General features: G+C 65.1%; 7 protein-coding genes across 7 annotated transcripts; 4 read left to right on the forward strand and 3 right to left on the reverse strand.

The window, feature by feature from the left end:
- Nucleotides 1–204: 204 nt before the first annotated feature.
- AMSG_03069 (chaperone BCS1) lies at nt 205–2,638 on the forward strand. Its single transcript, XM_013904951.1, has one exon. It carries the CDS (start codon nt 305–307, stop codon nt 2,621–2,623), a length of 2,319 nt encoding a protein of 772 aa, XP_013760405.1. The 5' UTR covers nt 205–304; the 3' UTR covers nt 2,624–2,638.
- An 884-nt stretch (nt 2,639–3,522) lies between these two features.
- AMSG_03070 (uncharacterized protein) lies at nt 3,523–4,434 on the forward strand. Its single transcript, XM_013904952.1, has one exon. It carries the CDS (start codon nt 3,573–3,575, stop codon nt 4,194–4,196), a length of 624 nt encoding a protein of 207 aa, XP_013760406.1. The 5' UTR covers nt 3,523–3,572; the 3' UTR covers nt 4,197–4,434.
- Nucleotides 4,266–4,708, reverse strand: AMSG_03071 (uncharacterized protein; the record flags this gene model as incomplete). The annotated part of the gene is made up of 2 exons (XM_013904953.1): nt 4,582–4,708; nt 4,266–4,465 (listed from the first exon to the last, which is right to left on the reverse strand). Exons 1-2 carry the CDS (start codon nt 4,682–4,684, stop codon nt 4,266–4,268), a joined length of 303 nt encoding a protein of 100 aa, XP_013760407.1. The 5' UTR covers nt 4,685–4,708.
- Nucleotides 4,709–5,086: 378 nt separating this feature from the next.
- Nucleotides 5,087–8,491, forward strand: AMSG_03072 (uncharacterized protein; the record flags this gene model as incomplete). The annotated part of the gene is made up of 1 exon (XM_013904954.1): nt 5,087–8,491. One exon carries the CDS (start codon nt 5,087–5,089, stop codon nt 8,330–8,332), a length of 3,246 nt encoding a protein of 1,081 aa, XP_013760408.1. The 3' UTR covers nt 8,333–8,491.
- A 179-nt stretch (nt 8,492–8,670) lies between these two features.
- AMSG_03073 (uncharacterized protein) lies at nt 8,671–9,466 on the forward strand (the record flags this gene model as incomplete). Its single annotated transcript, XM_013904955.1, has 2 exons — nt 8,671–9,335; nt 9,376–9,466. 2 exons carry the CDS (start codon nt 8,671–8,673, stop codon nt 9,464–9,466), a joined length of 756 nt encoding a protein of 251 aa, XP_013760409.1.
- Nucleotides 9,467–9,491: 25 nt separating this feature from the next.
- AMSG_03074 (uncharacterized protein) lies at nt 9,492–10,567 on the reverse strand (the record flags this gene model as incomplete). Its single annotated transcript, XM_013904956.1, has 2 exons — nt 9,492–9,545; nt 9,674–10,567. The coding sequence occupies 2 exons, from the start codon at nt 10,565–10,567 to the stop codon at nt 9,492–9,494; spliced, it is 948 nt and encodes a 315-aa protein (XP_013760410.1).
- Nucleotides 10,568–10,784: 217 nt separating this feature from the next.
- Nucleotides 10,785–15,126, reverse strand: AMSG_03075 (ATP-binding cassette transporter; the record flags this gene model as incomplete). The annotated part of the gene is made up of 3 exons (XM_013904957.1): nt 10,785–13,475; nt 13,505–14,986; nt 15,085–15,126. 3 exons carry the CDS (start codon nt 15,124–15,126, stop codon nt 10,785–10,787), a joined length of 4,215 nt encoding a protein of 1,404 aa, XP_013760411.1.
- Between the last annotated feature and the right edge of the window lie 87 nt (nt 15,127–15,213).

Genomic DNA, 15,213 nt, shown 5'->3' on the forward strand with positions numbered 1-15,213 from the left:
ACCTAGGCAAGCGCAGCAGTTATTGGTGGGAGGGTGAAGGGGGCTAGGGGAGGGGGAATGGCGGAAAGGGGGAGGGGGAGCAGGAGGGGAGGGGGAGCAGGAGGGAAGAGGGGGGGGGGGGGGGTGGGTTGCACATTTTTTTTCCCCGCCCAAACTCTCTCCAACTTGGTGCAAGTCCGCCAGTCAGTCAGCCGAGATCGGTGTCGTCGGGGGCCACCCCGGGCTTGTAGACTATGCGGTGGTTTGGTTTGCTTCTCGGACGGGGGGATAGAGCAAGAAAGTTGCCCCCGAGTGTGGTTGCTGGATGGAAGGGAGAGTCCAGTCGTTCGTGTTCGCCTCGGAACGCCACCTTCCTCGTCGCGCCGACACATGTTCGATTCGCAAGTGCGTGAGGCAGCCTGCGACAACCTGGAAGGTTCGACACGGCTCGACGCCGGGCGCGACGGCGATGACAAAAGCAGGCAATTGGGAGACACGTACGTTGCGTGGATTTCTGGTTGCACCACGCGCTGCCAGGCTGCGGATCATGGACGGGACGTTCGGCTCGGTGCTGATGGGCACACTCGCGGTAATGGTGTTGACGTCTGCGGGCGGCGCGCTGTACCTCGCGCTCAAGCTCATTGCCGATCAGGCAACGCGGTACCTGTGTACTTCAGTGACGGTGACCAACCGGGACGAGATGCACGACACGCTCCTGCGCTTCCTCTCGGCACGGAAAGATTTGTTTGTCTCGGCCGACAAGTTTGTTGCGGAGATCCATAAGGAGAGCACGGCGAAGTGGTGGCAAGACGACGGGACGATGGCCAAGGCCGACGCCGGGCAGCTTGTGCTTCGGCCGGGGACAGGTCACCACGTCCTTCGGTGGCGTGGGGCAACGATCTGGCTCCATTGCCACTCGCTCGGCTCGCCAATGACGCAGGGCTTCCATCGCAAGCCGTTCTTTCCGGCGGCGATCACGCTAACAGCACTGACCCGGTCGCGGGCACCATTGCAGACGCTGCTGGAGGCTGCGCGGGCGGCAGCGGAGAGCGGAAAAGACGGCAAGACCAAGGTGTACGTGCTTGATGCATGGTGCGAGGGCTGGGATGTGGCGGCGGTCAAGGCTCCGCGATCGTTTGACTCGGTCGTTCTTGACGGCAGCCTCGCCGCAAACGTTCTCGCCGATGCGCGCACCTTCTTCAGCTCGCAGGCGTGGTATGTGGCGCGCGGCATCCCGTGGCGGCGCGGGTTTCTCCTTCACGGCCCGCCGGGAACCGGCAAGACCTCGTTCGTCCAGGCCCTGGCCGGCGAGCTCGGCAAGCCACTCTGCTTCCTCTCGTTGTCGTCGCAGCACCTCTCGGACGAGATCCTGACCTCGGTGCTCGCAGTGGCACCGCACAACGCCATTCTGCTGCTGGAGGACGTCGACGCGGTGTTTGTCGAGCGACGAGCTTCAGATTCCTCCGCCCGCCGCGGCGTCTCGTTCTCGGGCCTGCTCAACGCGCTCGACGGCGTCGCGTCGCAGGAGGGCCGCCTCCTCATCATGACCACCAACCACAAGGACAAGCTCGATGCGGCCCTCATCCGGCCCGGCCGCGCTGACCGCCACATTGAGCTTGGCTACGCGAGCCAGGCCCAGGCCACAGCCCTCTTCCGCATCTTCTTTCCGACCGCTCCCGAGCTTGCGCCCGAGTTTGCCGCCGCCGTCCCGCCGTGCGCGCTGTCGATGGCCCGGCTGCAAGGCCTGTGCATGGAGCACAGGAACGATGCCGTCGCCGCCGTGACCGCCGCGCGCAGCCTCGGCGGCCACGAGTCTGAGCTCGAGTCCAAAGCATGCCTGCTCAACGACACGCCTATCGACGAGTGGCTGCTCCGGCTCGGGCTCCACCGCTACTTGCCCGCCTTTGCCCGGGCCGGTCTCGACTACGTCTCGCAGCTGCCAGCCGAGCTCGGCCCGACGTGCGATGCCGTCGGCGTCAAGCATCCAGCTCACGTCGCGCGGATGGCCGGCATGCTCGCTGGTGCCCGCGATGTTGTCCGTGGCTACCGCGCCGCCTCCCGCGCTGACATCCGTGCGCTTATACTCCGCCGCTTCCGCTGCAGTGTCGACCCGCCGCAGCTCGAGGCTCTCGTCAACGACGTTGCCGTCGCCATCACACCGGGCTCGACGCCGATCTCGGTTTTTGAGCTCGAGGCAGCCGTGGCAGCTGCGTCTGAGCCGGAAGACATTGCCGCTATCGCGGGATCGTGGCGCAAGCTCCCTTTGCGGACACCCGAGCCCATTGCGGCGTTCTGTGCCCGGATGGGCGTGCCTTGCGACGACCTCCTCGTTGACGATCTCAGCCTGTCAGACTTGCCCCACGGCGTGACGCCCGACATGCTCGCCGATCGCATGGTCGACGGGCTTGCTATTGACTGGGCCGAGCTTGGCCTCACCGAAGTTGGCGTCCAGTGGCGAGCCGAAGCGGCTGTCAGGGCCATCGCCGCGGCATCGCTCGCCGCCCGCCTTGCCGCCCGCGGCGTGACAGACACCGACGCGCTCGCGCTTCTCGCGGATGACGACGTGAGGCGGATGTTTGGCCTGGTCTCCGCCGTGGTGTGTGCCCGAGCTGTTGCCGAGCTGGCTCGGGCCAAGCTGCTGTAAACGGTTTGGTCACGCTGCGCGAGCGCGGAAGGCTGGCGGCTGGCGGACATACCCTTAGCGGTGCGGTCGTTCGGACGTGTTGTCGCGCGTCTCAAAGTGAACAACTCGACGATGCTTGATTTCCAGGTCACCAGCCGACGCCGAGCGACGCCTGCTTGGCCTGCGGCTTGAGGTGGGAGGCGCGCCCGATGCGTGGCTCGCACGTGGAGTCTACTGCCCGTCGCTCGTCCCGGTGACGCTCTTGTGTGCAACATGGGCGACGCGACGATCACGCTGTTCTCGCGTGGAAGGACTCGATCGAGTGCCGTTTCATGGCAATCTGCTCTCGTCCTCCAGACTCAACTCGCGCCTGCGCGCCTCGCTCACCACTGCGGCGCCGAGGACGCGCAAGTGGTGGCACTCCATCTTGTACTGGATGCTGGACGCCGCGCTCATCAGCGCGTACGCGCTCTACGCTGACGCGAGCCCACGCCCCGCCACGGCTCGCGTGTCTTTTCTCTACGACATCATCGACGCCCTCGCCGCCGGCGCCGACGCCGTCAGCTCGGTGCCGTCACGCAAGCGAAAGCGACCCTCGGCAGCAGCTGCTCGTCATCACCACCTTCCCCAGCGAGCCGCTTTGCGACGCAACTGCCTCGCTGGCCGGAAGCTTCATGGCAACCGATCGCGGCCGCGGACCTTTGCGCCGTGCGCGGCGTCCATCTCTGCATCGCTCACTGTTTTCTGCTGTGGCAGCCATCAACACATTGTACTACTCTTTTACAACAATTCATGGACGTTGCGAGGTCTGTGGAGCGTCGCGGAGTGCCCGCTTGCGCAGTGGACAAATTGTCCATTCCGTAGAGGGCTAAGCGCGCCAAACGGGGAAACGCAGGAGGCGCAGGGCGAGGACGACACCTCTCGCACCTCCACACCCTGCACATTAGACCCCCCAAGAGACCCACACCCTATGCAGAGTATGGAGGCACCGGCTGTGGAGCTCGAGTATGGGGCCAAGATTGTGCTCGCCGGGCCGAAGCGTGCGGGCAAGTCGGCCATAGCCAACGTGCTTGCGGAGAACGACATGGACGTCGAGCTGGCCATGCCGTACCACGCCACAGTGGGGGTGCGGATTCTGGAGTTTGCACGGCTGCTGGACGAGCGGTCGTCGATGGAGGTGCAGCTGTGGGACACGTCGGGCGACATTGACGCCTACGTCTCGGCCATGCCTGTGTACATGCGCGACGCCGTCGGCGTCATCCTCGTTCTGGACCCGGCGATGAAGAAGACTGACATGGATGCGTGGTTCACTACCTTTGTGGAGGACTACATGCTCGAAGACCGCCAGGTTCTCGTCCTCCTGCACATGGGCCCGCCCGGGACTACTCTGCCGTCGGGCGCCACCCCGCGCTCGCTGCTCCCGCGCCGCATGGCCGGCCTCAACGCCATCATCTCGACCCTCGAGTCCGACGAGGCCCGCGACGACGTCCAAGACGCCTTTGAGGATCTGCTGCGCAACGTTGCAGACGTCCTCGATGACATGCAAGCCGAGGAAGAGTCGCGTATCATCCAGAGCCAGCAGGGCGGTGCGTGAGCCGTCTCTGCCACACCGCACGGTGCTGCCATTACGCAGCACCCGCTCCCCTCGCGGCAGCGTCATCCGTCACGCGTTCTGGCCTCCTGCGCCGGATCGCGGGCGTTCCGCTTCGGCGTTGCCCACCCGCGGCGGCTCCGCCCCGGGCTCGGCAAGCATGCACTGCAGGAAGGCCTTGCCCGGCGCCACCATGTGCGGCGGAAAAGATTGAAAGATCGAATGCAGAAAGTCCTCCAGGTACGGATTGCACCGATGCGGCTGCGGTTTTGCTGTTGCCCACACCCCGACCGCCCATGCCGTGCGACCTTGTGAGTCGTGCCGCGCTCTCGATCCTATCCCCCCACCACCGGGCACCGCAACGGCTCTCAACCCAAAGCCCACGTACATGCCCGTGCATAGTATCTGTTGTGGGCGTCGGTGTGCAGCACCTCTTCTGTCAGCGGTGACGTCGGCGTCGGCGTCGGCTCTTGGTTCCCGTCGGCAGACATGGGCAGAGTGTGGCGCGAGGTGAGTCGGGTGAGCTGAGCCCAGTCAACACCGATGGCAGGCGGAGCGGGCAGAAGAGCTCGGAAGCCAGCTGGCCGGCAACAGCCACACACACGCAGTCAATCTAGGATACAGTACATACTCCAAACGATCAGTGTCATCTCCAACACAGCCGCATGTCCTGGTCCTCTCCCAAGGCCAGGATGCCCATGGCCAGCCGATCAACAGCCGATCGCCTTCCCTGCCCTCGCCGTCGCCAGCCACCGCAGCCGATCCAGCCTTCGCTCGCTCCACGTGGCGTGGCGTACAGCTCGCGCTCGGGCACGACGTCATGCTCCTCACCCAACTCCCCCCCCCCCCTACACTGCCGCCCTCCCTCGCCTCCTTCCTCCCTCCATCCCAGCATGTCGGGTACCCGACGACTCGCCACCATTCTAGCAGTGGTGGCGGCCATCTCGCTGCTCCCTCTGGTGCTGCTGCGGTCGGGCGAGCCGTCCGAGCCGCTGCCGGCCACCCTGCGACCTCGCCCGCGTCCGGCTAGGCCGACATCGGGTACGACGGTGGCACCACGCCCGACACCACGCCCGACACCCACGGCTTCACACTTGCCGCCACCGGCGCGGCGTGTCCGCTCGCCGCCTCCGCCGGGTGCGCCGCCGTCGCCGCCGTACGGTGCAGTCCTCTCTGAGGCCGCGGCGTCGGCCGCTCAGGAGACGGCCTGCGCCAAGTCCACGGCTGCCGCCCGTCCGGTTGCAAGCTGGCCGACGGACGCCGACACCATGCCGATGGCGCGCATCCGCCTCTCGTGGCCGATGTTTGAGCCAAAGAAGAGCCCGGCATGGCTTCGACCGTCGGAGGATGCTCGCGTCGACGCCGCGGCCTTTGCGCCTGGCGCCGGCTGGCGGCTCGACGTCCTGCTCGATGCGCTCGACAGCTCGGACCCAGAGGTTATCACTCGTCCGCTCCGTGCGTATCCCGTCAATGGCGCCCGCTTTGCTTTTCCTCACGCTGCCGCCTTTCTGCCAACCGTCGACTCGCCTGCCGCTGCTATGGCATCGCGCGAGCTGCTTGACTTTGTCCGAGTGCTGTTCTCCGGCGCGCCGGTGGCGAGCCCGGCCCGCGACGCCCTCAAGTTTTCTTTCAACTCGATGTGGCCAGTCCTCAATGTGGATCAGGTGCCTGATCCCACCGTGCCGCCGCTTCTGTTGCTGCTGGACGAGCGTCCCGGCCGCGCGGCTGAGCTCAAGTACCTGCTTTCTGCGCTCGCCGACGTCGATGACATCGAAACAAGCACGCTAGTCATTGTTGTCGACGGTGACGCTGACCTTGCAGACATCGCCGACGTTCTCCTCGAGTATGCCATCTTTTCACGGACGTACGTCTTCCTCTTCCCGCGGCTCCTCACCGCGCAAGCCTGGCAGCTCGAGAGCGGCCTCGAGGAGCCGGTGACAGCGCTCGCCCTCACCGGCCTCCGTATTGTCCACGACGTGCTTGGCGCCGAGACCGCCATCGGTCTCTCACTCTCGCTCCGCCCGCTCCCGTCGTTCCTCCGCCACACGGCGAGGCTGGCGCCGCTGGTAGCAGACGGCACGCTTTTTGCTGCGGACGCTCTCGCCCGTGGCCAGCTGCACGACTGCTCGCTACTCGCTGATCGCATTCTGGCGCGTGGCGAGTGCCTCGCCAACGACCCATCGGCAGTCACCGTCGAGACTTCGGCGGTCTTGGCGTGGACTCTCGCTGCGCAGCCCGCCGACTCGCTCGCTGGACTCGTCTGGGCCGAGCGCCACTATCGGCTCCTCGCCAGCGCTGCGCTTGCATCGACAGACGCACTGGCTCTCGGACCGGGTGCGGTCCTTGCTGCCGCAGCCGACGCGCTCGGAAGCGGCATCGCAGTCGCAGTGCCGTGCGCGGCCCATGGAACGTGGGCCGAGCCTAGTGCGGCGTGGGAGGCCAAGCTTCCGACTGCCCATGTCGCCGCACCAGAGCTCATGCCTGTCGGCGACATGCCGGCTGCCATCAAGGCTGCGCTGAAAAATGTCCGAGGCGCCGAGACATCGGCAGCGCCATGGCCGAGGACCTGCACGCGCGACGCCCGGCCGCCAACGGCCGCGCCGCTGCGAGACTACCCACCACAGCCCAGCAAGGAGCCGGCTTCGTCGGCCAAGACTGGCTACGATCTTGTCGATGCCGGTTCGGACGACGCCGTCCATCCCGAGTACTGGCGCGCCGCGCCACCGTTTGTCACTGACGGAGTGGCGAGCGCCAAGCAGTCGGCACAATGCGGCGGGTGCCGCGGCGAGGCGGGACGGCTTGCTGGCATTCAGGCCGAAGTTGGCGACAACCCGGCAAAGACCATGTCGTCAGCGGTTGTCGCCATATCGTGGCCAACGCTTGAACCAGCCGCGCCGCCAGAAATGCTCGAGCCGCCGGCCGACGACGACGAAGCATTTGTGCCCGGCGTCGGCTGGGATCTTGCCCACCTTGTCCGCGGGCTCTCTAGCTCCATGTCCAAGCCTGGCGACGAGTACACACCGCGGTGGATGGTGGCCGTACCTGACGGGCCGCCGGGAGGTGTGGACGTGGTCAAAGCACTGCTCGCGCCTGAGGATGGACCGCCAAAGGAGAGCCTCGGTGTAGACATGCTCAAAGCGGCGTGGAACGCGCAATGGCCGGTCCTCAACGCCGCTGCTGTGCCGGCGCGAGACCACGCGCCCATCGGGATGCGTCTGTTTGCTCGGCTCGACGCGCTGCCGACCTGCCTCGACACGCTTGCTGCCGTTGACGGGCTCGACGAGACCGAGGTCATCATTTCGATCGACGGGACTGAGAACTTGCTCGCGTTCATTGAGCTGGTGGCAAGCAAAGTGACGCAGACCCGGGTCTACTTTCTCCTGCACGGCTACCTGCCGGACGCTGTCTTACTCGGCGCCGAGTACGCGACGCAGTACGCCGACGGCCCGCCAACTGGCGGCGGCAAGTACGCGCGGGCCAACGTCAACTTCCTCTACCTCTTCCGGGTCATGTTCGACACGCTCGGCTACAACTACGCCGCCTTTACCGCTGACGACATGGTCTTTGCGCCGAGCTACTACAAGTACGTTCACGGGCTTGGCCCGCTCACCGCTGCCGATCCAAACCTGGTTGCCATCTTCTCCTACCCGCACGGTCTTGCCCACGACTGCAACTACATCGTGAGCGCCATGACCAACTCGGGGGAGTGCAAGATCTCCGACACCGAGACTGTGTTTGTCGAGCCCGAGTACTTTGTCGACTGGGGCAACGGCATGACCGCGCCCATCTTCTATGACGTCTTCCCAGCCATCATTACGTCCTTGCTCCCAGAGCCGTACGACGGCACCATCTACGTCATGGTCGGCAAGGACCGTTTCGCCATCGGCCCGTGCTCGCACCGTACCCAGTACATCACTGGCATCACCGGCATTTCCGGCGCCTCCGGTGCTCGCTGGGACACCGGCATGCCGCTCCTCGCCTCGATCGCCAACTACTCGACATTTGGCGATACCTTTGAGATCATAGGCGAACACGCATCCAAGGTTGCCCACCTCGGCGACGTCGTCCTTGGCGTCTGGCCCAATGATGGCTCGCGGGCTGCGCCCTCGTTTGACCCCTGCCTCCCGCCTAGTCCCTGACATCGCCTCGCCCGAGACGCATATGCCCCTGGCTGCCGCTGCAACGCCCCGCCTGCCCTCGCCTCTACTAGCTGGCTCCCTCTGCTTTCATCACACATCCCCACCCCAGTGCAGAACACCCCGTATTCGCCCCGTAATCGCCTTGTGTCAACAAATCCGTTTCTTTTTTCTTTAGGTTTTTCGGTTGCAAGCGCTCTTTTGTTCCGCCACACCAGCATCCCACGCCCCCACGCACCCGCAGCGCACTGCGGGGCCTTTGGCTTTGCGCAGCCCGTCGCAGCACAGCTGACTCTTGCAGTGAAGCAGTAAGAAGCAACCAAAGCAGCAGACTCACAGGCATGGCACGTGGAAAGACCTCGCGCGAGGTGCAGAACATGCGGCGGCGGGCGTCTTCGGCGTCGCGGGGACGGGCCGGGCGGCGCAAGCCGTCGCAGGGCAACTGCTGCAAGGACCCGTATGGACACTACGAGAACGAGTGGCTGACCTCGCTGTGCGGGGCATGCGCCAACTCGCCAGGAAACTGCTGCTACGGCCTTCTCTGTCCGTGCTGCTTTGCCTACTCGCAGCGCAAGGAGCTGCTCGACTACGACATGTCGCAGTACAAGTGCTGCGACAACCGCATGGGCTGCCTCTCCAAGATGGTGCCGTGCGTGAGTGGAAACGAGTCGTGCTGCCTCTGCCTCGAGACATGCTGCTGCTCCAACATTGCGGTTCACATCAACCGCTCCATGGTTCAGGAGAAATATCACGTCAGGAGCTCGTGCTGCGACAAGTCCATCATCTGCGCCGCCTACATCTGTGTCTGCATTGACTGCCTGCTCAAGTGCGGCGGCTCCCGCTCCGACGAGAGCGAGTCGTTCGGCTTCATTGCCGACTGCTTCTTCTGCTCCGTCATGTCGTGCATGCTCTCCCAGCAGCAGTACGAGATCAACAACCGCGATCCGTACTCGGTCTCGTTTGGGGGCTCGGACGACTCGTACGGATACGAGTCGGACTCGTACGAGTCCGACTCGCACCCTGGTCGCGGTCGCGGCCACAACAAGGGCCGCGGTCGTGCTCGCGGCCACAACAAGGGACGCGGCCGAGGCCGCGGTCGCCGCGGCAAGTCCTCGTCGGACGACTCGTCGACAGTAACATACTTCGTTTTTTTCCCCGCTAGCTACTGCCCGATGCCCCACGTTGCTCGCGTCCCCGGCCACGCCCGCCGCCGCGCCTGCGCCCGCGCCCGCGCCCACGCCCGCGCCCACGTCGGCGCCCGCGCCCGCGCCCACCCTTCTTGTCTCTGCGGCCTCGCCCGCGTCTCTCGTCGCGTGATCGGCCACCGTCACGCTCAGCACGGACGCTGCTATTTGCGGGCTCGGCTGCCGTTTCGGCCACCGCCTCGGCCACCGATGTGGCATTGAGGGTGGTGACCGAGCCAAAGACGTTGACCACGCCCACGTCAGCGTGGACAGGCTGTGCCTCGTCGGTCCGGGCCGCCGAGCCACGCTCGGCTTCCCACTCGTAGCGGGCGACAGCGAGTGAGTCAAACCGCCCGCTGCATGCCGCGCGAACGAGCGCTCCATACTCGATCACCAAGTCTGCGCCGACAAGCGCCCGGCAGACCGGGCAAGTCAGTTCCTCGGCAGACGTTGAAAGCCAGTCGGCAAAGGAGCTTGGCTCAAACAGCGCCACATCCATGGCGGCGCAGAACGGCCGCGCCTCTGGCCCATGCGCTGCATAGTTGGCCAGGCACGCTGCGTGAAAGGTGTGCCAGCAGGCGGCCTTGGCGATGCCGAGCGCCGTCGCATCAGGCGCAATGGGCTCAAGATCGACGTCGTCAAAGGCGCATAGGCAGATCGGGCAGACGCCAAACGGGAGTGAGTGCTCGGCCAGCTCCTCCTTGGCCATCTCGACAAGCCGAAAGACGACCGGCAGACCCTCGAGCTCATCGGCCACAACCTCTTGCAGCTGGCAGAGCAGAGCGGCGGCGACACTGTCGTCGACACCGCGGAGCTCGCCAAAAGCAACCTGCGCCTGCCCGGCCTCAGGGTACCCGTGCGGGAGAGCGAGCTCGAGCCCGACTCGCACAAACACCCTCCGCGCGTCCATGCCCGACGGCGGGGTGATGGTGCAGAGGTAGCGGGCGGTGGCCCCGTCGCTCGCCGCCCACGCTACCCGCACCTCGCTCGGCGGGTAGATGGCCAGCACCGCCTCCATCTCGTCAGCCGCCTCCTCGCCGTATATCTCGCGCATCCGCTCTACTGCTCCTTCGTCGTCGTGGTCTGTATCATGGCTCATCTGGCTATCCCTTGGCGTCTGCGAGCTCGAGTCGAGTGGCTTGTGGTCAGCCCCGGCCGCACTTTGACGGTGTTGCTGGTTGGACCTGGATCGTTTATGCCACGCAACCATGCCGAGTATTGCTTGCACGTACCAGTTCAAAAGCAACTGCGTCGTACCGCTACGAGTCGCGCTACATGTCGGAGAACGAGTAGTATCCGTACGAGTCGGTAAACTCGTCCGACGAGATGATCGGCGGGTGCGGGTCCGGTGCGGCGCCGACGGCAAAGGCGTCGTCGTCGCCGCCACTCAGCTGCGGCACCACGTCGCCTTCCCAAACCTCGGCCGACGGCTCGGCGTCCGAGTAGTACGAGCCATAGACCGAGGCCGACTCGACGGGGATGGGCGGCTCGGCATCGGGCGGGAGGACAGCCTCCAGCGAGGCTGCGGCGTCGTCGTCGAGCGACTGCAGGATGGAAATCTTGCCCTCAGCGAGAGCGCGGAGAACGCGTGCGGTGTTGCGGCCGGTGCCCTTGACAAGCTCATAGAAGAGGCCACGCTGCTTGTTGAGCAGCCGCAGCGGCGAGTCAAACTGCGCTGCCACGCCGTTGTCCATGACCAGGATCTTGTCCGAGTCCATGATGGTATGGAGGCGATGCGCAATGGTGAGAGTTGTGATGTCGTCGGTGAACGCGCGCCGGATGGACGACTGGATGAGCTGGTCCGTCTCGGTGTCGACCGACGCCGTCGCCTCGTCGAGCACAATAATCTTGGCCTTGCGGAGCAGCGCCCGTGCCATGCACAGCAGCTGCCGCTGGCCAACCGAAAAGTTGGCGCCCTCCTCTTCGACCATGGCCGCGAGTCCGCCCATGTCGACCACGGCCTGCTTCATGTACGCCTGCTCGAGCGCGTACCAGACTTCGTCGTCGCTGGCGGCATCAAACGGGTCGAGGTTGGCCCGAACGGTGCCGAGGAACAGCACCGGATCCTGCGGAATAATCGCCATCTGCTTGCGCAGCTGCTTGAGGCCGATTCCCGCAATGTCGACGCCGTCGATGACGACCGAGCCAGCCGAGAGCTCCACAAGCCGGAACAGGGCCTGGATGGTGGTCGACTTGCCGGAACCGGTCCGCCCCACAATGCCGATCTTCTCGCCCGCCTTGACCTTGAACGAGAGGCCCTTGAGCACTGGGTCGAGCTCCGGCCGGTACCGAAGCTCCACGTTCTTGAACTCGATCGCGCCGGTCCGTGGCCAGCCGCGCGGTGGGCCAGGCTCGACTTCGGCGGCGGCCTCCTGCGGGAGCCGCGTGTACTCGTCGATCCGCTCGACCGAGTTCATGTTGGCCTCGGACATGGCGAGCATTTGCAGCGAGAACGAGAGGTACTTGGAGAGATTGACCGCATACGCAAGCGCCACGCCGGCCAGGCCCGGCGAGACCAGCGAGTCGTTCGAGACCATAGCCACCGCCAGAATGGTGACCACAAACGTGCCCAGCATCTCCAGCCGGAACGCGAGCCACCGCACAGCGCAGGCCTGCGCCCAGAACCAAGCGTGGTTGGTGTCGATCCGCCGCGCAGACTCGGCCTGGAACTGCGTCACCGCGCCGTAGGCCCGGATCGACGCCACTCCGGTGAGCGACTCGGAAAAGTGTGCATAAACCGGTGAGCGTGTGGTCGAGTCAAGCCGCTTGAGGTCGCGCGACGACGGCCGGTAGAAGCCCTGCACAAAGTAATAGACCACAAGCACTGGGACCAGCGGAATGATAAAGTACAGCGAGGCTGACAGCAGCAAGACCATAATCGCCACTGTCTGAAAGACCATCGTGCCGAGGAGCGCGAGCGAAAACAGAAGCATCTGGTCGATCGAGTAAAAGTCCTTAGAGAACCGGTTCTGGATCCGACCCATCGGCGTGGTATCAAAGAACGACATCGGGGCGCGAAGGACCCGACCAAACACGCCCTCAAACAGCTTGCGCGAGGCCTTGATCGAGACCACCATGTTCATGATCTTGAGAATGGCGACAAGAATCGAACCCGCAACGCCGATGGCGGCGTAGATGCCCAAATAGAACGTCTGTGACTGCTTGAACTCATCGTCGGACCAGAGCGCGAGCCACGCGTCAGCGCCGACAAGGAACGTCGACTGCAGCGCGGTGAGGCTGATCATGAGCGCCACAAACGGCAGGCCGCCGGCAGCGGTGGCATACGCGCGGAGGACACTCCATGAAATTGAGCCCTTGGACCGCCCCTCCTCCTTGACCAGCTTGCCCTTGACGGCGTCGTCGGTGCGGTTGTGGACTCGCGGCGCGTTGCCGTCCGAGTCGGCAAACATGGCGCCCTCGAGCTCGACCGACGAGTTGAGCTCGAGACTCGAGCCGCGGAGCGAGGTCCGCGACACCTCGCCGGTGGTCCCAAGACTCTGGGTCGAGAGCCCGGGCGTCGGCGTCGGCGACGGTGACGGCAGGTTGGCCTCGTCGTCCGGGTGGGTGATGGCCGCAATGTCGAGGCCCGAGACTGCGAGCTCGTCGTGAGTGCCGGCAAACGCTATGGTGCCGCTGTCCATGACATAGATACGGTCGGCAGCGTCGAGAAACTGGAGCTGGTGAGTGACGAGGACCCGAGTCTTCGACTGCATGGCACCGTTGATGCAGAGCTCAAACAGGTGGGTCCCGACGTGGACGTCAACCGCCGACAGCGGGTCGTCCAGAAGAATGAGATCGCGGTCGGCGTAGAGCGCGCGCGCAATTGAGACTCGCTGCTTCTGCCCGCCTGACAGGTTGATGCCGCGCTCACCGATCTCGGTCTGGTCACCGCCAGGCAGGACCTCGAGGTCGGCCTCGAGCGCCGCAGCCTTGATGGCCGCCTTGTAGCGGGCGCTGTCAAACTCGGCGCCAAAAACATGTTGTCGCGGACCGTGGCGTTGACAATCCAGGCCTCCTGTGGAACGTAAGCAACAGTGCCGTCGCGAGTCACCCGCCCAGAGACCTTCTGCACCTCGCCCAGAATAGCCGAGAGCAGGGTCGACTTGCCAGAGCCGACCGGCCCAATGATCATGACCAGCTCGCCCTCCTCGACGAAAAAGTTGATGTCCGAGAGATGATTCGGCGGCGGATCAGCGGTGACTGGCGCGGCTGAGGCGTCGTCGTCTGCTCCGCCCTTGCGCTTCCGCTTGCCTCTCTTGCGCTTGCTCGAGGACTTGGCTTCCGGCGCGGGCTCGGGCTCGCTGCTGTCATCCATTCGGGAGGCGCCCCAGGTAAATGTGCCCTCCTCGATGGAAATGGACGGCGGAGCGTTGGGCTCGTCCGAGGTCGGCACCTCCTCCCGCTCTTCGAGGAGCAAGTGGGCCTGGACTCGGCGGAGCGAGATGATAGCGTCGATGGCCTGGGTGATGACCATGGGCATTTGCCCGATGGGGAAGCGGAGAATGGCAAAGAGGGCAACAGCCGGGAAGACCACCTTGGCGTCGAGCGAGTTGCCGGCGGCGGCGTAGACGGTAAAGGTGACGACCGAGACCGCAGTCGGGGCAAAGGCCATGGTGAAGCCAATGACAGCGCGGTAGAGTTGCGACTTGCGGATGTGCTCGAGCTCGCGGGCTCGAGCGGCGAGGACCTTGCTCATGAACGAGTCCTCCCAGGCGTAGAACTTGACGACGCGGATGCCGACCAGGATCTCACCAATGAGCTTGACGCGCTCATCGGTCTGGGCCTGAATGAGCTTGGAGATGCGACCGATGGCCTTGCCGGCCGAGCCTTGAGCCGGGACGAGGAGGACCATGACCAGGAGGCCGGCGAGCGCAGACGGGCCCAAAAGCCGGATGAGGAGGGCCATGGCAACCACAATGAGGATGGGCCCAGCCCACATGAGGTGGAACTGGTCCATCATAACCCGAATACGCTCAGCATCGGACGAGATGATGTTGACGATCTTGCCCGAGTCGGCGTCGGGTGAGGCGTGCGGCGCCATGACCAGCGACTTGGAGAAGACCGAGTTGATGATGATGGCCCGCAGCCGCATGCCCAGCCGCTGCATGCGGTTCATGTGGTGCTGGAACGCGATCGAGTACCCGAGCTGGGTACAGATGAGCAGGAAGATGTAGAAGATGCCCAAGCCGACCGACGGCTGCTCGCTCGGCGGCTTGCTGTTGCGGTCCTGGAGCCAGCCGATGATGGCGCCGAGGACCATGGGTCCGGCAACCTGCGAGCCGTCCTGTAACGCCTTGATCAAACCAGTGGTCACCACCCACCAGCCAAAGACCCGTCGGAGCGTCCGCAGCAGCGATGCCTTCTCGCCGCTCTCCTCCTTCTCGGCCTCCCACTCGGCGCTAAACTGGCTCATCAGCGGGAGGCAAGCGTCGCGCTCCCGCAGACCAGTCACGTCCGTCGGCACCAGCGCTCGCTTCCGACCGCGGCTGGTGTTTGGGGCGAGGGGAAGGTGTGAGTAGTAGTGGGGAGGGGGTGGAGGAGGGGGGGGGGAGGGGGGGGGGGGGGAGGTACGCTGGACTTGGCGTGATGATGGCGCTGGCAGCGGCGATTCATGCGGCGGCACCTGGGGCACCTGGGGCGCCGTGGGGGGAGTAGTGCAGACAAGGAGACTGGGATGTGTGTGTGGGGTGGGGGGGGGGG

The sequence above is a fragment of the Thecamonas trahens genome, assembly GCF_000142905.1.
Source record: "Thecamonas trahens ATCC 50062 unplaced genomic scaffold supercont1.11, whole genome shotgun sequence".
Classification (NCBI taxonomy): domain Eukaryota; order Apusomonadida; family Apusomonadidae; genus Thecamonas; species Thecamonas trahens.

Coding starts and splice junctions, on each gene's coding strand:
- AMSG_03070 (XM_013904952.1), top strand. CDS start 3,573: ATGCAGAGTATGGAGGCACCGGCTGTGGAGCTCGAGTATGGGGCCAAG.
- AMSG_03069 (XM_013904951.1), top strand. CDS start 305: ATGGAAGGGAGAGTCCAGTCGTTCGTGTTCGCCTCGGAACGCCACCTT.